The sequence below is a fragment of the Balearica regulorum genome, chromosome 8, assembly GCF_011004875.1.
Source record: "Balearica regulorum gibbericeps isolate bBalReg1 chromosome 8, bBalReg1.pri, whole genome shotgun sequence".
In the NCBI taxonomy this organism is placed as follows: domain Eukaryota; kingdom Metazoa; phylum Chordata; class Aves; order Gruiformes; family Gruidae; genus Balearica; species Balearica regulorum.
The window spans coordinates 13,967,461-13,990,324 of record NC_046191.1 but is presented as its reverse complement, the minus strand read 5'-3'; the positions used below and the strand labels follow the sequence as shown (position 1 = coordinate 13,990,324).

At 41.7% G+C, this 22,864-nt stretch overlaps 1 protein-coding gene across 4 annotated transcripts; it reads right to left on the bottom strand.

Moving 5' to 3' along the window:
- Positions 1 to 253: 253 nt before the first annotated feature.
- PTGFR (prostaglandin F receptor) lies at positions 254 to 22,425 on the bottom strand. Of its 4 annotated transcripts, none has more exons than XM_075759760.1 (3): positions 22,306 to 22,425; positions 20,223 to 21,070; positions 254 to 2,493 (listed from the first exon to the last, which is right to left on the bottom strand). In XM_075759760.1, exons 2-3 carry the CDS (start codon positions 21,009 to 21,011, stop codon positions 2,188 to 2,190), a joined length of 1,095 nt encoding a protein of 364 aa, XP_075615875.1. In that variant the 5' UTR covers positions 21,012 to 21,070; positions 22,306 to 22,425; the 3' UTR covers positions 254 to 2,187. The 4 variants fall into 4 exon arrangements, with proteins under 4 accessions (XP_075615875.1, XP_075615878.1, XP_075615877.1 ...); XM_075759763.1 differs by having other exon boundaries at positions 20,544 to 21,070; XM_075759762.1 differs by lacking the exon at positions 22,306 to 22,425 and adding an exon at positions 21,645 to 22,093.
- Between the last annotated feature and the right edge of the window lie 439 nt (positions 22,426 to 22,864).

Here is a 22,864-nt window from a genome sequence, read left to right as displayed (position 1 = left end):
TTTCTAAGCATGGATCATCAGAACTTGACCTTGTCTGCCTCAGACCACCAACTGCACTGGGTAGTGACAATGAAGTGTGCAAACACTGGCACCTCCTATTTGAATTCTCGCTGTCCTCCTCCCTACCTTCACAACTGATACCACATGTGTGAACGGCAGTGGCTGGCTTGAAGCCACTGTAAAGTTTTTTTGTCAGAGGGATTATTTTTAGCAGCTTCAGATCTGTTACACAAAAATATCGTAACTCTCAAGATACAGTTTGATAACTTTAATGAGGCTTTGCAATTTACATTCAATATGTATTAGTACACAAAATATAAGAAATCACATATACATATAAACTTTTGTTTGTTTTACAAGTCAACCAGTATGAACTACACAAACTACATTTATTCACATAACAAAATGGAACATTGATGAGCTTCATTCACGGATCAAATATCTCAACAATTTACGGAGCAACATTTTTTTGCAGCTGCTAAAACAACAATCTTCCACAAAGAACAAATAATTTATGTCAACAGATACACTGGCATCACATTCTATGTAATGAAAAAGCCAAACTGAGCACTGAATGAACGCTTCCAGATTTCAGCAGAACCCACATGAAGCAACAGTGCTGAGCTTATACCAGCATCAAACCTGTCCATGGTTTATCAGCTCCGTGACTGAGGAAATAAATCACATACAGAAATTCTTTAGGGTAAATGAAGCTATTTCATTTCATTACCGGGTTATTTAACCCACTTATTTTTCAACCTTTTTAAAACAAAAAGGAAATCGCTCTTAAAACAAAAAATTGAAATATTTAAACCTTTTGGGTTTTTTATTTTCTGACTTAAACTATTCTCGCATACAACATGAATATGTAGTTTGTGAATAGTTTTGGTCCCTCGGACTGTCTTCTTGGTGAATCAGTTTCTAACTACTTTGTCCAAATATACCAGCAATTCACTAATGTAGTTATTTGAAGTTAAGTAGGTAAAAATAACATACACATTTCTATCTTAAAACAATCCCTCTGCTACAAAGTCTCTGATGCTCTCATTTTTGCTTCTGAACAGAATACAGTCACAAAACCCAAAGCTTCTTTTAGCAGCATTAAAGGTGAAGGGCCTCCTGTGTAAAGTCCTGAAAACTTTCTGGCACCCTCGCATATACTGAATGCCCTCAGCTCTTCAGACACAGACCCTGCAAAACCAGAGTGTGCAGTTTGCTTTCACAAACAAAACCCCGCTCCCAGGGCAGTTCCCCGCAGAGGTGCTCATTTGGCCACACACATTTTTCACGAGACATGCGTGACCTTTTGCAAATGAAGCAGAGGCACCTCCCAAGCATTTCAGTATATGCATTAGGGGAACGCTTCAAGAAACTGCCTTCAATTTGGGGGAAAAAAAAGAACCTAGTCTTTTCACAGACTACCCAGAGCTTTATGCCTGTTAATTTCAACCAAATTTGTTGAAAGGACTAAAAACTCACTGATAGATCTGAAAATGTAACCGTAAGCAAGCTGAGTCAATCTGCTTCTGTGTTCCCACAGGGAACCTCGTGTTTTGTCAGTGGTTTGAAAGGAACGCTTACACTGGTGAAGTTTGCAGCTCTCCCAAAAATTCATGGAACAGTAAACAATTAAGAGGTCAAGTCAATGAACGAAGCAAACTGGATCTTTTAATAAGCTGGGCACAAGCAAAATGCCTTGCATGTGTCCAGCTGGAAAATTCAATGCCTAGAAGCACAGAATACCCTTATGGAAAGGACGCTGGACTTTACCCTAGGAAGCAGTGACTCAGCAAAGGATCTGGGGGTATCACTGGCAAGTAAAATCTACCCCTTTTAAAAATCACCTTAGAGATCACTTTTGCACTTGCGCGTGTTCTTAAGAAGCCTGCTAAGGTAAAGGATTTGGTGGGGACTATTATAAGGAACCCTGTTCACTTTAGTACCTGGAAGGGAGAACTACAGGATGATTTATCATTCTACTACCAGTTTTGGAAGGGATGTATTCTAAAGGGAATTAAAACATTCAAGTGCATCTTTTGAAGTAGCAATATTAAACCAGTAAGCAACAAGAGCAAACCACTCACAATTTAAAACAAATGCCAAACCACTGAGCCTCAGAATTAATTTTAAGACATTGCCCGTGTGCGAGCGTTGCCTCCATCATCTCTTCGTACACTGTGTTTAACTTTATTGGCCCATAGAGCTGAGCGGCTGTAGATTTATTTGTTTGGAACTTACTGGTGACTCAGATATTGCTGCAACCTTCAAAGAATTCTTGATGGAGCTCAGTTCCCACATATGCAAGTTTATGATGTGCACACCACAACATCCCCTTGTGATCTTGTACAGATTTTTAAGTACGGCTTTCCGGAGAAGAATGTACACCCAGGGATCTAAAATCTGATTCCACGTTGCCATTCGGAGAGCGAAAATTATTGTTTCACAGTTCTCCCTGGAACGACTCTCATTTATCCCAATTCTGGCCATTGCCACCTGAAAATAGAATATTTTAAAATTATACATCAAAAAATTGCACCAAGACAGCATGTAAATGAGCGAGATTGTTTCAGCATTAACTCTTATCTTCAGAGCACCAATGCATCCCAATTGCAAAGTAAATAATTGCAAGCATGTAACATTTATCATCCTAGAAATCCTCTAATGTTTTACATAGGACATACATATGTCTCTGCTGAACTACTTCTACTGAACCTTGAGCAAAGGATGGCAACCAGTCAGAGAATATCCTCCAAAACCAGGGACTCATTTGAGCAAAGAATAAAAGACTTATCCAGAATTTGAGCTAACAAAGCATGCCAACACAGTTCCAGGGATGAGTTTTTTCAAGGAGAGAGGCCACTGCTAGGTCAGAACATTTTTATGAAAGGTATTTATTTTTTCACATTTTCCAATTTAAAGTCTGCATAAGGAATACAGCACCTTGATTCCATCAAGAAGATTCACACGTTTTAAGCTGCAACACAATACAATTTATTAACACCAAAGGGTTTAGAGGATTCTAGAAAAATTTAAGCCATGACAGGGGCCGCTGACACCCCTCCTCTTGCCAGTGGAGACACAGGGGGTTTCATTCACCTGCGGAGGTGCTGCACATGGACAGACCTCCACCAGCAACAACGCTGCCGGAGCCAACAGTTTCACACGGGTGGAGGCATTAGTCTTCCAGTACGGCTCAGCAGGACTGCTTCTGGCAGAGGATACCCAAGAGCTACACCAGCCCAGTAAGCTGTGGCTGGCCTCCCCGCTTTGCAGAGCCGCAACCTAGGCTTTGGAAGACCAGCCCTAGCGAAACACATGCCGCCGGGGCTCCTGCCCTGCAGAGCCCTCCTTTGCAGGCTTTCTGCCACTGAGGTTTTGTAACCTGAGTTCCTGTGTGAAGAAAGCCTGACTCTGCAAAGCCAGGAATCTGCCAGAGGGCGGTAAATTCTCTCTCTCTATTATTAATGTTAAAAGCATATGAAGACTTTTTTGGTAGAAAGATGAAACACTGTAAGGCTTTGAGTTCCAAAGCCTTTAAAGTGATACAGTTATTTAACTAAGAACCGGGATATTTTACAACTGATGCTATGGGCACACTGATTTATTGGGCGATGAGAGGTAGGGTCAGTCTGTCTGAGTGCAGAGGGTCGTATTTTCACAAACATACATTGTAAAAAAAACCCCAAACCCAAAAAACAAAAACCCCTAAAAAATAATAATGAACGAGAACTTCTTCTTGAACTACCGCTCAAGATCCCAGCAAACCTATTTTACTCCTTTTTCAATGCTTCTCTGTATTCCTAGGCCCTACCTATAGCTTCCTGGTCATCACATCTGAGTTTAAACTTGAGTGGAGCAGAGTGAACGCATAAAAGGAGACTGTACTTGTTTGATTAAGCATTTGATCAAGCATTTCTGTATGGACATCTATGGGAGCAGCGAAGAGAGCCCCTAGGAACATTCCTAAGGAAGCTGGTAAGACTGGCAGAAGCACAGCTGGGAACTGGTGCGAGGAGGAGGAGGAATGTCTGAGCACCGAGCCAACACAAACACAAGTCAGTTCCCTGAATCTGCTTTTCACCCCACAACTGCTGGGCACATTCCTCTCTGGCATCAGCAGCTCACCCAAACTTGGACAACTCCTTTGGCTTCTGCACGGGATGTTTTCTCAGGACAGTCCTACATTTTATTTATTAGAGGTCCAACACCACAAGCCAGACTCAGAGGGTGCACTCCTTACTCATGCAAGTCAGACTGGGCAGCAAATGGCAGCACAACAGAGCTCATAAACCAATGTTCTTCTCGGATATATCCTATGCTTGACTTCATACAGACATACAGCTTCCTGATCTGCCTCGTGATGTACTTTGAAATTTCGTTTGTGGTTTGTGGTTCTTCTCTTGCATTCTGCAAAGTTAATAAATGCCAAATCTGGGAATTTCATGCCTGGAGGAGGAGGCAGCAGACATTGTCATCTAGGAAAAGATGGCATCCGGACTTTGTAAAACTGTGCTATTTTCTCGCATGTTATCTAGCAAACTTGTGAGAATCCTTTCCATTTAGTAGTAATCACCTCTAAGTGAATCCATTCGTTTGCTGTTTGACTTGCTGGCTCAACATAAAGTACTTCTGTTTTGGTTATGGATTTACGTAACGTAAATCAAGACAACAAGAACATTTGATACATAATTTTATGGATTCTGATACTTGGAGAAGCTTCATCCAAAACATTTAAGTGACCTCTTCTGAATACTGACATATAAAAAAATAATATAGCTGAACTCACAAGTAGCAAGTACAGCTTATGTACATAGTTAAATGCTTAAGCAACTCAGCTGTGTATCCCTGTATTTGAAATAATAAGATAAAATCTACCCTATCTACAATGCTGTTTCATAAAATAAGAATTTTCTGGCCATGTTAGTTATATTATTTGGGAGTGTTATTCAGAAATAAAAAAAATGATTCCTTTCTCGTATCACTAAAACCAACATAAAATGATACCCCACCTTTTTGAAGTTCTGAGAGGCTAAGATTTCTGCATAGGCCTGGACTAAGAGAATCTCAGCCCAATCTCAAGCACGAGAGATTCCTAAGCATTTTTATCCTAAAACACTGGTGGCAGAGCAGTGGTAGTGACAGACATGTTACCATCACATTGTCTCTGGGTATGAAGCGAGATGATAGCTTCTCACTCCTCCAAAGAGCCTGCACTGTACTGGCAGCTCTTCCACGTCTTCTGAGAAAACACGTCGGAAAACTGCAGGCAACTGAAGCCAAGTGCGTGCAAAGAGAGGGCAAAGAGGAGACCATGTCCCGGCTACTGGAGCCTTTCTAAAAAGCCATCTGATGATTTCTAGAACAAGACCCTAAACTCTAGCTGAATAGGGGTAGAATGGAGCAAGGTCAATATAAATTATTATTTCTATCACATTTTCATTCTAATGTTTTAATTTAAATTCTTAAAATACTATTCCAAAGTCATTTTGAAATCATAAATTATAAAAAGGCCAAATACACTACCAACTGTTTACTGAATCAAAACATGCAGACAGTCGGCACTTGCTCCCTAGGCGTGAGAAAGTCGTGTCCCTGAACTGGCACAAGTCACCGGCTCAGAAACTGCGACCAGAGCTTGCTGCAGTGCTAAGCTGCCCTCCGAGAGCAGGACCTCCTCTGCAGGCACCCAAGGGCACTTCTTTTCTTCTTATTTGACTAATACTGTTCAATAATTACTTCAAAGTCAAGAAACCAATTCAAAGACTGACTTTTTCCTTCCCTGTAGGTCCACCAGGTTAGCGTGATGACGGAATTCTGTCCTCTGTAGGCAGCGGCACACAAGTGGGGAAGCGGGAAGAGGCAACATGATTGCATCATATCTGGTTGCCTTTGATCTCTACAACTGAATTTAGAATTAATGCAGATTCAGCAGCACGACTCAAAAAATTAATCCCCAGCTGGTAAATAATAAACGCAACTCATGACATTTTCTAACATATTTAGAAATGTAAAAATCCAAGTAGTGTTTTGCTGAGTTATACAATGTTTACATGGACACAGCTGTAGTATGTCTCCCTGGTTTGCAAAGAAATGAAAGTATCACATGGTGTAACCAGTACAATTCAAACTTTCTTTAGGAAAGTAACTATAAAAGCATAACTCTAAAGGTGACTTTTTGAACCAAGGCTGCCTGCTTGTAAGGTATAAAGTTACTCTGACTCATCTTAGTCCTTGCTGGTTTAAGGAAAGACCTGAGAATTCCCTGTCCCTAAAAATAAATACAGAGAAATCAAATTTGTGTCAAGCAAGGACTTGACACAATACATGAAACTTCTCCATCCTTTTTGTCCAATTTTAGGCTTCACTAGAACCAAAGCTCACTGTGCAAGATCCAGAAGGTCTGATGGAAAAGTTTTAAAAACATCTTGAAACTGTTGACTTCTACAATTTCGCATCTAGCAGATAGCATTCAGAGAATTGCCATTTCCCTTAGCGACAAAGCTCAGGGCAACAAACTGAAAAAAATTTGCTCCAAAGCTTCACACCACTCTCCAAATACAAACAGCATGTCTTTAATTTCCCTTCCAATTGGATCTCAATTATATGAGAACAACTAATAAGCTAAATGGCAGTGCTGCTTAGTCACATTCCTGTTAGTACTCAAGGACAGCCAGTCAAAACAAGAAGCAGACTTTACAGATAGTTAGGAAACAGGGCAAACTGTAATACTACTTTGATGCATTTCAGCACACAGGCTTTAAATCCAGGTTCTATCCTAGACTTCAGGAAACTGAATAAAAACCAGTCACCAAGAGACTGACACGGAAAGCAGAGCAGACAGACCGATTTTGTTACGTGCAAACAAATATCAGAAATTCTCTTCCTCTGTAGCTCAGCCGTCAGGCTCCATTTCCCTGTGGGAACCTTGCAGACCCTCCCAAACCTCTTCCTCTTCCTTTGGATTTCATTACAAGCAGTTCTGAGAATTGTCATTAATGGAAGAAAGTGTATGTTCTTTTCAATATTTGCAGAGTATTTACATTTTGTCACTGATGCCTGTGTCGAATCCAGAGGTGCATATCCCCTTCTCCTAAACCACGCAGCACTCAAGGCAGTATTCTACTCACTATGTCCCACTCTATGGAAACAAAAAATATATAATTATTTTGAATTTCCAGAAGTTTTTGGAACTGCCATTATTCATACATGCTACAAAGAAGCTGCAGTCTGCTATAGGCAAGAGCTGACAGAAGATACTTTGTAATACTCTATAAACACAAACTTTAAGAAAAAATTTGCAAAAGAGGAGAGAGAAATCAAAAAGTATCTATCTTCATATTTTATGTACCATTTTTTATCTCCTAAGAACAGCCATTAGAAAAGAAACACTGACAGCAAATTGCCTATAACATTGCTATATAGATATTGCAGTATACAAACCAAGCATTTGTTGCAACAAAGCTGAGTATGCTTCATTTTATTTTTATGTGATTCCATGTAAGTCAAAAATACGTAGCACACCACTTCTGCCATCAAAATGTTAGTACACACACTGTACTACTTACGCCGCATAATGCTTTTTACGTTATAGATCTGCAACATGTTTTTCCCCTAATGTTTTCCTTCCCCTTTTTAAAAGAAAAACATGGACCATACTTGTATATATTGGGCTGTATATATGTATTTGGGCTAACAAGTAAATTTTAACTGAGCATAATGATTTTAAATTTTTTAAATGCGTACTTAAAAAGGAATTGGAGAAGACAAAATGCGTTAGCAAGTCTTCCTCCACATTAAAGTCCAGAGGGTATTTTTAAGGGGAGATGTAACACTTCCATGCATAAAGTTTTGCAGGATCAGCGGCAAAAACGCAGTCCCCTTTTCTCCCGTGTACTCTTCTGTGAAAAAATAATAAAGCCACTAAAAATTAACAACAGATCCACTGGCTCACTATTCAGTTGGGGAAAAATCTGCGTCTACATCCCGAAATCAAGTTCTAGTCCAAAACAGGTAAATCAAGGATGGTAACTACTACTGGCCGTGATGTGCATCCTTAAACACGCAAGCTTACTTATCGTCAGCTAGTCTGAGAAAGACCTTTACCCTATCAGGGTCGCAGTCTCTCTCAGAAAACACAGAATCCAAACGAGAAACAGAAAAGATTCAGATGACTAAAGGTAGCTGAGGTTGCAAAAACATCTTTAGCCTCCATGTGCTCCATATTTACCCCCCCTTAAAATGGAGCTGCGTAAATCTTTTGGAGATATTGTAAAGCTAAAGGCACTCGGAGCTCGGAGGCGCTCCCAAAGCACTACTGCTGTGATAAAAGTCAAAAAAGTATAGAGAAAACACAAAACCACAACATTTTCCATGAAGCAAATGAAAATAATTTCTCATATTCCTTTCTCAGATGCAGGTGGTTCTGTGACCAGGCAATTTCTCACCAGCCGATGCTGCTGCTCCATGAACACGGTACCATTCAGGATACACGTGCCCTTCCTCATGCTGCCAAGATCAAAGCCTTGAAACGGTACGTCCAAGCACCCCTCTGAACTGGCAGGGCAGATCTCACATCAACCGAACGCCAGAGAAAGCATAGTCCAGCAGCATATGTACAAAACTGCAGCCGTGACATTAAATTAAGGCTCTGTGGGTCCTTGCCACCCAGCAGCTTGGCTCCATCTGACCTCGCCACGTGATCCCTCCTTGCTAAGGCCGTTCAGTTCTTCTGAGCTTTCCGCCCTCCTCACGCAGGCTCAGGTCTGTGGAGGACTCGCAGTCTATTGCACTCCATCACCGTGCCATTAAAGTGTAACATTTCCACCATCTGTCTTTTTACAGCTTTATGCAAAATATTTATGTACAGCAATATACTGTCTGAATAAGCATTTGGAAACATCATTTGAAATGAGATTTTTATGTATAGAAGAGTTTGTCAAAATTACTGGAAAAAAAAGTAAACTGCCATGACATTATTCTCACTACTTCTATTTTATTAACTGCCTTTGGCATTATCGTGCTCTGTGTAAGGCAGGAACGCAATTACGAAGTCAGCCTCATAAAGAGAAGGATTTCTTTGTGTGCATAAACTTGCAAACATTGACTGAAAGTGAAGCTTTTCCCTTCTGTCAACCTTCCCCTTAGACACTACCTATTTGCATAAATTCAGGCCAGGCTTCAGTGAAGCATTCCAGGTCACCTCATTGTTCCTGTGAGAGAATCCAGGTATTTCTATCTTGGATTGGCTGTCTTTTTTCCTTCTTTCCTTTACACCCTCTCAAAATTAGAAATACTTTGATTCGATGTAATTCCTCTCACAGGTTAATTGATGAACCCATGTGAAAGGCAAGCGGAATGGCTATGGACAGAGAAGAGTTTAGTGCTGAAAACAGTAAATGACTCACTTCATTATGAAGAGACACAGTGTCTGTGTCAAAGTCAAATAAACCAGCTGCTTCCTGAGCTGCATGTTTGAAAGTTACATGAAAGCCTGCTTCCACAGAGCAAGGAACGTATGGCTGCCTAACCATAAGGCCTATAACAAAAATCTCTTGTACAAAACATTCAGATAAAATTAAAATATTCCTTACCCAGCAATGCTGAGAGAAACTTTGCAGAACAACTGCTAGACCTCTTGGGACCAGAAAACAATAGAGTATTTCTAATACTGCATAATAAGGATCATCCTGAGAAAAACAATCAAATCAAATAATAAGTATTTACAGAATATATGCGTAAGTATTTAGGCACTGTATGTATTCAGGATCCATTCATTCTTCCTTTAGGGTCACTCGGGTAAAGCTTCAAACCCTGGAAATGCCCTATTACTTCTCTTTTATTGCTTTGCTTTTTCAGGTTGTCACTCATTTGGAAAACAATCACATTTTTATCAGTTAAACAATATGTTTTTGAGAGCAAGACAGTGTTCTTCTATAAGGATCTGCCAGTTCGCACCTGGCCGTTTCTTTTATTTCTCTCTTATTTGTTAGGCTGAATTCTCTAAGGGTTCCTTGGACAGGTCACTCCTTGGCTTCAGAGGAATGGCACATACATGCAGGCTTTCAGGGCAACTACCACCGAACCCAGAGATACCCATACATATTAGAAGTGTGAAAAGAAGGAAGAAGAATTTCACTGTGAGTCAGTCATGACATATAGTGGCCTTTTCAACTCTTCTAGAATTCAGGAATGCAGATGGCTTTGATGTGTGACTGAGCCTGCAAGACCTCAAGTAACAGCAGGTCTAAAAAAAGCAAAGAACTACTCTGTTGTCTACCAACGGAGTGAGACCTTCAGTTTAATTGTCTGGGAAATTATGGGGTTTATTACAGGGGTGTTGGTGGAAAATAAGGAGAGGAAAAAAAAGATACATTAATTTGTAATTATATTTTATGTATGTTTATGTTTACCATGTATGCAACATACACAGTGGAGGAAAATGAAATCTTTTCAAAGATGGATTGGAGTCATAATCACCTAATGACTTGGTGCTATCTGATTTGCAGTATCTGCAAATCTGGCTGGAAGCAACGGAAGATGTGACGTGTGCCTTTCATTAAAGTGACTTATTCTATATATCACTCTGGAGAAGCACACTAAGAAGCTATCAACGGAAATATCAGGGCTAATTAATTAGCAATATATTTACCCAGTTGGAATATATAATTTACAATCATTTTTTTCTTTTATGTTGGCAAATAAATTAAAAGGGACTGCTGTGCAGCTGGACCACCTTTTAGGTGAGGGAAGGAAGAGAAAAATCAAATCACCATTTAGGAGTGATTTATTTCTACTGCAAACACAAACTCCTGGTAAAAAGTGGATTCAATTTTATTTCCAACTCACTAATGAACTGCAAATCCTAAAAGAAATTGCTATCACTCACATGAATCCTCACCTCCTTCCTGCTCCACCATCTGTTTTAACACCTTTCCGTGCAAGTGAGGTAGAGGTGAATGCAGCCGGCCGCATCCCCGCCAGCACAACAACCTTCCTCCCCACATCCTCATGTCCTGTTGGTCATTACACGGTGGCGAAGTTGCTCACGGGCAGACTCACTACATCCTTTACATCCTCCCTCACTCCCACAACTCTGGGGTGGCCGTGCAGCCTGTGCACAGCCGGCTTACGCAGGGTTCAAGCCACCTGAGGCTGCTGGCAGCACACAGGTCCAGGACAGCAAGTAGGGGACCAGCTGGAGATCAGCCATTAACTTCCATTTCTCCAATGACAAAGTAATCTTTGGTTTCTGTGAGTTTAGTATTGACGCCTAATGTCCTAAAAACCAGGGTTCAGGACATCCCTGGTTCAGGACATCCCTTACACAAAGGCTCATCTTTAGCCTTCTTCAGAAGCACAATTCCAATGCCATTCAAACCCGCCCTTCGGCACACGTCTCTGAATGAGGTCTTCATATGGCTCATTAAAAAGAGCTAAGAGCGAGCTTATGAGCTTCTCTCCACTCCCCGCTCTGTCTGGAGTAGATAAGAGCAATCCTTCAGCGTGAGACAGTGTATTACCCACAACGCGGCTCAGGTTCATTCAGCCGCTCAGCTATTTCGTCTCTTCCGATATGAGAATGAATCCAAGAGGATGAGTCACAACTACTAAACCTTCACTGTAACTCCTGGTGTAAACCTTTTCTGCAGCCTTCTGCTACCTGACCATTATTATTTGTAAGAGCTCATACACAGAACCCAGGACGGGATGATGCTCCTGTTGCGGTAGGCACTGTGCATGCACACACTAAACAGGCACCTTCCTCCCTCAGGGAGCTTGTAACCCAAGTAACCAGCTGTAATTCAGCAATTTCTGAATATTTTAATGTAAAATTTAAGTCTTAAAAGAAATAAGACTTACTGCTCTGTTTTGAAGCTGAACAGCATATTTCCCAGAAGAGGATCCAAATAATGTGCTCTCTCAGACATGAACTGATTCTACATTGCTATTCAGACAAATAACTTCTGCTAGAAACATTTATAATCACCATGCAAAACATAAGATCACGAATTAACACCACAATAACATAATAAATATCTCACAGAACAGACAAATTTATATCACACCCTGATGTCTGTCATGTTAAACCTGGTGAGGATGGAGGAGTTTCTGGAGATGTTCCATGTGAGTGTATTTGTCCCAGAGACTTTTAGGCAACAAGTTTACCATTTAAAGACTTCAGACAGTCAGGAAAAAGAACTTTCCTAAAATAACCATCCAAAAATGGTTATCTCATGTATGAAATTTTCCAAAAATGGTTATGCAGTGTATGATATTTTCAAGCAAGAAAGGTCTGAACAAGTGTAATATCTAGGAAATAGGAAGAATTCTCTTATATCAAACCAAACTGGAATGTATGTCAAATTGACTTACTTTTTAATATCAAGCACAGAATCCAAAAACTTTACCAACTGAATAAATAAGGGGAGGTTATGAATGGCAAATTTATTTGGCCGAAGTTTTCAGAATTTGATTTTTTTTGAGATGGCAACTTCAAAATTGGAAAAAAATCGAAATTTTCTGTGAAAGTCACTGACACCTATTTGGAAGGAAATACTGTGTTTCAATTTATAAATCTTTATGGTTTAATTCCATATACAATACAAATTTAAAAATCAAGTGGCAAGCAATTTTGAAAGAAAAACAGGACCAGGTTGTTTTGAAAATGGAACAGTCTTACATGACTGCAAACCTGCATTCCCTACTTTTTCTCTCCAAAACAAACCAACCTCAGTGCACTCTGATGGCACTGCATTTTCAGAAAAAGGCTTTACATAAGCTTTTCCAAACAGCGCGAGCAAACATAGATAACAAGACCTATAATTATGCTTCCCCAAAAGCCTCTGGTAAAGGACAACCTGTCAATCTCAGCTCTCCTTCCTTCCCCAGTTCAGATCATTACTGCAGGACAATATGCCGACCACTTCTTCTCCAGAACTTTTTTCCTGTTGAGAGAGCATCTCAGCAGCTTAACTCCCTGACTTCTGTGAGAGGGAGATAAACACTTGAATTACAAATATAGGCACAATTAATACAGAGTTTCTAAGCACTCTATGATAAACTACACCCTGGCCCACACTTAAAAACATTTTTTTTAAATGATTCATATTTCTCAGAAAGGCTAAGGCCCGTAAAATCTCTACAAACTGTAAAAGATGAAAATAGGAACAGACCAATTCTGAACACTGAAACAGTACCTTTGGAATTCAGTATCAGCAGGTGGGTATACTCTAAAACAACGGTCATTCCATTTCTCATCTAACCTGGTGGAAATTTGCCAGCTGTGCCTCTTCAGAATCCAAAATAAAAGAAAGATCTCTACAACCAATACCAGAAAAAGGTATGAATGTCTTATCCAAGGGTTTCTAGTATCATAGAAACACATCTGAATAGATTGGATTGGATTTGTAAATGCATTGTATTAAATTTTGTTATTCTCTCTCTGCAAACACCTGCAATTTCTTTCCATGGTGTATTTTCATGGTGACATACAAAAGCACATTCAAACTCTCTCAGTTGCTGCTTAAACCTTATTCCACAGGAAACTAAGCTAAAAAGACTATTCTGACTTGAGACTAACAAAAACTTCAATCAAAATTCTCTTTCCTCTTAACCCCCAAAATCAGCTACTTAATCCAAAATATCTTTTGGGCCATAACATTAGGAATGACACCAACACTTCAGCGATTTAACCCCCAGTATGAGAAGCTCATTCAGAGGAACTCAAGCAAGAACAGTAATTGAATTTGCAGTGTTAACAGATGTATTGACAAACTCGGCAAACAAAAGTCCATGATAACAGGGAGAGTGAGAGCCCTTTTTCTAGTGTGGCTTGAAAGACGAGCAAACCCATGTGGGATTTTTTTTTTTTCTTTTCTTTCCAGAGGAACTCAGGGAGCATTTTATTCACTCAAACAGCCGCTCCTGATCTGACCTCTTCCAACACAGCAAGGCCTGGAAGAGAAATAACGACCTATAGTCGACAATAACCATTAGTGTAGCGATGCTTTGGACTAGAGATAAAGAGGTGTATCTAGCACGCCTTCAGCTAGCAAAAAGCTTTTTTCCTTTCCCTATGAAACCAATTAATTCATTAAAACCATTGTGGCAGAAGTGGGCACCTGAGACGGGCTCGCACCCAGCCCAAGAGATGCAATGACAACGTCCACGGGTATTCCTGTGGAGGTCCTGCAGCGGGTCACCTCCCCCATGCCCGGCAGCCGGCCCAGGTAGGGTGTGAAGCGGAGCCCAGACCCAACTCAAACCACAGCTTCTTTACTCTGACAACACATCGCGTCTTTGTACGGTGTCAACAGACGACCATTCTAGTAAAACATGACAAGAATTCAATGACAAAAGCCAGCACAAACATAGCAATTATCATTGATTATCTTCTCTAAAATCTGAATCTTGAGAAAGACAGCCAAAGTGTGTTTTTCCCCTGTGAAAGTAACTTTTACAACAGCATTCAAAGCTGCAAGGTTAGCTAAACATGTTTAAGAGTATCTCCTTCAGTCTTCAGAAACAGATGACTGGAAAGTGAAAGCCTAATTTATTCTTTTTCAAAAGGAAAAGTCACTCTCCTTGTCGGCAGCTCCTATGCAGGCACAACGAGCTCACAGAGGCTGCAGCTCTGACTAACAATGTGTTTTGCTAGTGCAAGAGAAGACGCTTGTGCAGAGCAACCACCCGTGAGATCTGGGCTGGCTGTACTGTACATGGCGACAAGGGCCTCACTGGCAAAACGTGGACCTGCATCTTGGGACATCTTGCGTCTGCTTCTCCTCAGCTGCATTTTCTGATGATGAAAATCACCAGGAGCAAGAGAAGGGACAAATTTTTAACTGCTTTGTTGTAGGAACAATACAACCAGCAATATTTGAAGGCATACTAACAGCATTGCCAAAGCAACGAGCTCACACACATGATGCCCGTTGCTCATATAAGCATGAGGTAGTATAACAGAAATTTAAACTTCCAGCTTCTTAACGAATACAGAAAACAGGAATGGAGGGAGATGCTTCCAGGGTAACACGGGTATGAACTCCTGGCAAAGTGTCACTGTGTGTGTATATACATGACCACACATACAAAAACACTAAAATGAGATGCACAGAGGATTGCCTTGTGCAACAAAGTACCTTATACTGTATGCAACCACGCGGCCTAGAATTTAGTTAGTGTAAAACCTGCAACCCACTGACGTCCTTCAGCGCATACCAACCATGAGCCTGTCTCAGCACCTGAAATACCGGGTGGAGCAACCAGGGTGGGCTGGGGTAAGGGTACGCATTCCACCAAGAGCATCCCCGTCAGCGCAGCACTGCCCTTCTCGCCTCCTCCAGCAGCACCGTCCCTGAAGGACCACTCAGGCCAGCGCCGGCAGCTTCGAGGTTGGAGTGATTCAGCGAACTGTAAGCTAAATGCAGCCCTAGGTGCACGAAAACCAACCATCAAGCCTTGTCGCACGAGACACTCTGAGGACCAGAAGAAGTCAGAGTGAGTTCAGAGAGATGCGATTAGCATAACAAATTGGAAAGGGAAGAGATGACATGAGAAGAGACTGCTAGAAATTAATCTAGGCAGTAAAAAAAGCAGCCACTAAGAGTTGATTTAATCATATGAAATAAATAGCTGAAATCTTTAAAAAAACCAGAAGGAGCAGATATTTTCTGCAGTAGAGGGCAGGTAAAACTGAACTGAAAGCAATCAGATAACTGCACGGAAAAAAGATCTTAACAAGAATAATTCAAATGTAAAAGTATTTTTCTTGGGCTAAGACTGTGTTCCACACATGAAAAAGATTAGACACTTCTCCATATCATAGTTTGTTCCCACAGATAAATTCACTCTGGAATAATGGATTCCCATCCATAATTACAGGGAGTTCACTTTGTTACTTCAAAAACAAAATCTGAAATATGTTTATCCCTTGAACTCCACAGTTTTTGACATACTGAAGTCAGAATTTGTTCATATGAGCACAGTTCCAAAAACAAGCTGTTTCATGACAGGCCAGACATCAAGTCACGGCCAAAAAACAGCTTTATATGACAATCATCTATTTCATTAGAGATGCTTGTCACAAAATGCGCCAGCCCAACTATTTGCTTTGGGAATCCAATCCCTAGGGACCAAATTTATCCAACGAAATTCACATATCCCTAGCAAAGGGCTAAGACTCTAGCAAGGATGAAAAAAGATGACTTACTACACAGAGAACTTGATGTTACTATCTTCAGAACGTATTTTCCTGGAATTACCCATCACGAAGCAAAATTGTTTGGACTGTCAGTACAACTGTGCCTCTACAAATCATTGACTACATAGATTATAAGAAAACTCATGAATTTCACTGGTTGCTTTTTTTTTGTGAATTCCCTCCCACTCTCTACTCCTCAAAAGGAGATAAATGTTCCCCCATAAGGGAAGAAGCAGTACCCTCACTCTGGTACTTCATTAAGGGAAGATTCCCACACAGTGACAGAAAACTTGAAAAAGTTGCTCATTTTTCAGAAACAGATGAGATGGAGCTTCAGGAAAGAAAGCAGGAGGAAGAAGAGAAAGCAGGAAGAAGAAGAAGAGAAAGCAGGAGGAAGAAGAAGAGAAAGCAGGAGGAAGAAGAAGAGAAAGCAGGAGGAAGAAGAAGAGAAAGCAGGAGGAAGAAGAAGAGAAAGCAGGAGGAAGAAGAAGAGAAAGCAGGAGGAAGTCCCTGTCCAACAGCCCCAGGCAGAGCTCCACATGAGCCATGCCATGTGCTCTGCTTCTGAAAAACGCTCCAGATCGCCAGGAGTCTTAAAATAGAGGTGGTGATTGATTATAATATTACATATAATAATAAATGTTTTATATATATATATATATACACACACACACACACACACATACATTTACACATAGACATAAAGGCACCAAAACAAGTTCACTACCACTGAGCAGGTGCAGAAGTCAAGTTCAGTTTCACACCAGACACCATAAAGGATGATCCAGGGTCTTGTGCCTCTAATGTCACCTAAAGGTGATTTTTTTTAGCACAGGACAGTGACTGAATATATAACTCCACTTGGAAAAAAAAATAAAAAAATTAATTCTAATAGTTGTGTAAATCTGCACTTGGATCACAATATTGGATAGACTGTATTTGGTAGCCATGCACATACGACAATTGACGTAACACCAGACTAGATTAAAAAAAGAAGAAAAATAAACAAAGCAAACCCCTGTCAGATGGAGAATCACACCAAATAAATCCAAACTCTTGTATCTGCAAACCACATGTGGCATAAACTGCATCGTCTTCCTCCACTTTCTTTTCCAAAGGTTTGTTTGGTTTCTAATCGCTTTGGTTTATATTGAGGCAATTCACTCTCACGTAACATTTTGTTCTGTACACTCTTTGGGATAGACAACATGGGTAAAAGGCACAATTCAAAGATTGACACTGGCTTCTAGATTTAGCTTTGAGAAAAAAATTAAACAAGCAAACGATTGCAAAACAAGCATGTACGTAGCTACTTTGCCAAATAATTTCACCTATGAACACCTGCTCATACCTACTTCAAGAAATACTTATTTTGGTATGTGCTGATTATATTATAGAATGCAAACCATTAATTTCACAAATTAAAAGCCCTGAGAGCTTTCAGATAAATCAGATGAGTAGATTTGGACCAGTAAATCATTGTAAATCATACTCCTTGATAAACCCTGGATCTCTTTGTAGGACCTTAGCAGTACGTTCCTGGCAAAGCTTTATTCCACTGCATCTGTATGCTCCACTGCAGCCCAATAAAGCTTGCTAAATTAACACTGCACTTCTTACAATTCTGATTGTTTTCAGTGAACAGAACGCTATCAAAACAAAGATTGGGTAATCCAGAGAATTAACATTGATGTAAACTCTACCATCCAAATAGCTAAGAAATGTAATGCCTTCCCAAGGACCCCGTCCCGCTGCATTTCCCAGACTAGCGAACTTGCTGGCTAAAACACGAATTGTTCACTTCCTTGAAACTTTGTTTCAAGAACTAAATCCTGCCTTACACTAACTTTTTTTTTTTTACCTTCTCATTTCTAACATAAATTTGTCCATATTGCAGAACTATTTTCCATACTGCCAGGCTAAATTTGGTGACAGTTTGACTCATCTCATTTCAAAAGAGATCCGGAAGCAAAGCGTCGCAAGCCTGGAACGCACAGAGAGCGCCGGCAGATTTGCCGCCCGATGAACCAGAATTGCTTGCACATCGCCTCCCTCCGCAACACATTCCCCAAAACTGCCAAGTACAAAGTTAAGCAAAAAGTCATTCACTGGTCTGTATCACCAGCTGCTGAAAATGGTAAGTTCTGAAAAGGCTCTGAAAAAAAATTTTGCTGCTGGAATAATTCATTGTCAGCTACAACTTAGACAAAGTTAAATACTTTAACAAAAGTACCATTGTGATTTCATTAAAGATTGTCAAGATTTTTAAAATTATGTTTTTATAATTAATAAAAATTGAACGGCATAACAAAATTGCCAACACTGAGAAAACAACCACAGTAGTTGCAATTTAGTGTTCCTTCATATGCTGAATAAATGAATATCTCTTTTGAATTAAAAAAGTCTATAGCTCTTTTGACACCCAAGGGCTTTTTTAAAAATCAAATTAATTCCAACCTTAAAGACAGTTATTTTATCTGAAAATAAATGTCACCAGAGGATAATATACTGTTTCCTTACAAAAAGTAAAACCATTATTTGCGTTGCTTTTTTTGAAAACCATTCTGTGGCTTGCCTCAGACAAATTTCAGAGGTGACTGGGTGTCTGGAAGTAACTGGAAGTAAGTTCACTACAAAAGCTTACTATACTCTTCTGACAACTTTGTTTATGTTCTATACACAGCCAGGACACTGACAAAAGCCAACATGAATTTAAAGTATGCTGCAGAGCAAGTCTAGAAAATCAATAGAGGAAGAGGGGAAAATTCTGTCTGCTTCACAAAAGTGAAAGGTTTTGTGCATTTCAGGGATGTAGAGATTTATATTCAGACCCTCTCCTTGAAGTTTGAGATACCAGATTAACTAAATGCTACCTGCCAGATATACCCTACTACTGCAGCTAGGCTAATAGCAGTATCTCATTTAAGACTAGTTCAGGTAACTCCATACTATACCGTAGGCAGTAAGTAGATGAGCTATAGCTGGATCTGATTCAGATCTCAGATTTAAATTTCTATATTTGTAAGCTCAAACCAAAATTGCTCCTCATTCATATCATATGGAAAACTACGGGACCTTGTTTCTAGGTGAAAAAAATTAAGATTTCATATTACTTGTGACTTAACCTCTCTCACTCTAGTAAAAAAAAATAAATTTTCTTCAGTCAGGTTTACTACAGTAAAAAGAATCACAATTAATATCAGTGTTATAATGCCATCATACAACAGGAGCCATCAAATTCTTTCCCATATCATAATCCCGCTTCCTTTGAACCTGCTCACGGACAGAGCACACGCTAGCATGAGCAACACTTTGCTTTGGAAGAGTCCCAGCAGTTACCAGCAAGGAGTCCTAAGTTACAGCCGGGACAGCTCAGAAAGCCCACCGACCGCAGAGCAGCTTTGCTAGGCATCTGTCCAGATTACAAACCCAGCTTGGTCAGGTCTAAACCAAATTTTTATTTTAACCCACTGCCAACCGCTGTTTTTTAACATGACTCTAAAGCAAAGCCCTTAATACCCTGCTAATGGAGCCGAGGATTTTTATGTTCTTAACTCCTATCTTCCATAACACAGTTCACAAGTAGCAGTAAACCGTAATAATAACAACTAACAGACTACCATAAATAAAAAATGATACGAACCACAGTACAGACTAAACAGACTTGCCACTCCAAGATTTCACTGAATTTTTGGACAAGCTCAATATTTGCTCTGATTTATTCTAGCCACCATTCTGCTACCACTGTCTGTTTCACAGCACTAGAAATAAAGTCCTCACAGTCCCTATACATTTTGCTTCCTCAACCTTCTTTGTTTACGATCAGAAGTGGAGAATTATTACCATTTTTGTTATAGATGCGTAAGTACATACATTACGGGCAACACACTGTACAATTAATACACTGAAGAGTGAATGGAGCTGTTATCACAGCTAAAGCACCTTAAAACCTGGAGATAAAAAAGTATAACTTTTATACAGTGACGTGCATTAAAAATTGGCAAACACATTAGGCTCTTACCAGGAATGGACTCCAGCAAATGCAAGAAACACACATTATAGCCAAGAGCTGAATGATCATTTCAAAATGATGAGATCTGCCTTGTCTTTGTTGACTTTTAAATTTGACTCTTAAGAGGGTAATTCCTGTGACAGCATTGCACAAGAATGAAATAGCAAGGGCCAGTAACCCAAGGCAAGAAAAAAGTAAGAGATAAAATCTGTCTTCCCAGTCCTCAACATGTTCTGTTTTATAGAAGCACCAGGTCCTCGATGCTTGAATTTGATAGGCTCTAAACCTAAGAATAGGCAGCAAAGCTATAAGAACAGCAAACAGACATACCATAGTCAACATCATTTTCACATGTTTAGAAGTCATTTTTGTAGAGTGAAATATTGGCTTAGTGACTCCAATGCATCGTTCAACAGCCATGACACTGCCCAGGAAGAGTGGGCACAAACCAAAGAAAACCATGCAGATGCCAAAAACACTGCAAAGAATGTTGGACTGGTTAAATCGAATCCAGTCTTTATCCGATGCATACACAAACACTGCAATGGCTCCATTGATGAGGTGGCCAAAGAGATCTGTGACGACCAAACTACTAGCAAGAAGCAAGAAGGAGGCTTTCGATTTCTGTCTAAATCTCTGATACGCCTTCATGAGAATTGCTATTGCAAGACTGTTGGACAAAATTCCCACCGTCATGAAGATTATTGAAAAGAAAACTGAAATCTTCTTCTCTGTGTGGCAGGTTGTGTTTTTTAAGATTCCAAATCCAGCCAGTCCTGGTGATTTTGAACTGTTCATGGTTAGGAAAGGAGAGGCAGCCCTCAAAACATTTCAGCAGTCTTGCAATCAAAAGGCATCTGCAAAGTTAAAAACAAATACACACACACTGTAAAAGGCATACCACTGTTCAAATGACATTTGAAGCACAAATTCCATAATATTAGTCTGTGGTACAAATCTAATTTTCCAGTTTTCTGAGTGATATGATATGGCATCATATTTTAAGTGCATCAGTCACAGGAAAAACAATTATCTGCATATATTATACAATGCAAATATAGCGTACAGTATCTTTATAATCTCTGCACATGTAAGATATGCAAAATAACGTAAAAAATACATCATGCTCACATGCATATCATCAGAGGAACTATGCAAAATGTGCTGGTGGTTAAACTACGTCTATAAACAAATGTTTTTGCAACATACATCTAGAAGGAAAGTATTTATCAGCCCAATCACAGTCAAAAGTTAAATACTCAAACGGAAATGTTTTGAGATGATAACCACACTCTATTTTTCTTCTACTGTTAAGCATTTATTTTCAAAATAATGTCCTAATATCTTCCAAGTAATTCTCCTCTCACAATTCAATGCTTTAAAGCTTTAACGTAACCAACACTGAAGTCTCCAACTCCCCAGTTCCCTCACCGAAGCACAAACTTGTATTTTAGACGCTCCCTTATTCAGAAGCCAATTCTGCAAACTACTTTACACTTTATCTCCCATCTCTACTCTCAGGACATTCCCGCTGGCTAAAACTTCCCACGCAGAAAAAAAGAGCAGGCTTTAACCACGCAGAACACAGAGAGACGGTCAAGTCTCTGAGTTACTGAGCTCGATCAGCCACCGGCCGTGCCGAAGCCAAAGGTACTTCTAGTAGTCGGGACTGCTAGACGGGAGCGCAGCCGGCAAACCCCTCAGCCGGAGCACCTTCCCTCCTCCCTACGGCACCTTCCCTACGGCACCTCCCCGGAGCGCGGCCGCCGCGCTGAGAGCGATCCGCGGCGGCACGTGGGCAGCACCGGGCGAACCGGGGGGGGGGGGGGGGGGGGGGGGGGGGGGCGCCCCGAGCCAGCGCCGCTCCCGCCCGCCCGCCCGCCGCCCCGCAGCGCCCCTTCGCCCCCGCCAGCGCCTTAAGTGCGCGCCGCTGCCGCCGGGGGCGGGGCGAGCCCGCCACGCCGGGCACAAGTGCCACCGGCCGCTGCCGGTACCGGCCCCGACCCGCCCGGCTCTGCGTCCCCGCGCCTTCGCGTCCCGCAGGGCTCCCACCGCTCCTTCGTCGCCCCGGGCACGGCCCGCCGCCGCTCACCTCCGCTTCGCTCCGCGGCGCCGGGGAGAGGCGCGGCGGCGCAGCGCGGTGTCCCCCCCACCACCGCCGCCGCCGCCCGGCCCGCCGCCGCCGCCACCCACCCTCTCGCCCGGCGCCGCCCGCCGCCCGCCCTCCCTCCGCCTTCCCTCCCGGCCGCCCGCCCTCCCTGCCCGCCCGCCGCCCGGCCACTCTGCAGCCGCCGGAGCGGTCGCGCTGCCCGGTCTGGTCCCCCCGCGAGGGCGATGCCGTGGCGCCGCGGGGTCGCTGCTGCCCCCCACAGCTAGCCCCAGCGGCCCTTTGCCCGGCCCTTCGGGAGGGGGGCTGCCGGGCGATTCGGGCAGCCCCGGGGGCGCCCGGCTTTGTCCCAAGGAGCTGGAAACCCTGGGCTCAGGCCTTCCCCCGCCGCGGGAGCAGGGAGGGGTGGAGGCAGCTCGTCCCTCGCACGCCAGCGCGGAGCCTCCTGCCTCGCTGTGCCGGGGTGCGGAGAGAGGTCTCCGGCAAGGACGGCCGGGCTGCCGTGTCGCATCACAGCGCCAGGCGACGAGGCCACCCCGGCCGG

What these genes read in the sequence shown, in the direction of transcription:
- PTGFR (XM_075759760.1), bottom strand. Translation starts at nt 21,011, where the DNA reads ATGAACAGTTCAAAATCACCAGGACTGGCTGGATTTGGAATCTTAAAA. An exon ending in TTTGCTGGAGTCCATTCCTG is followed by an intron (nt 2,494 to 20,222) that starts GTAAGAGCCTAA and finishes TTCTATTTTCAG; the next exon opens with GTGGCAATGGCCAGAATTGG.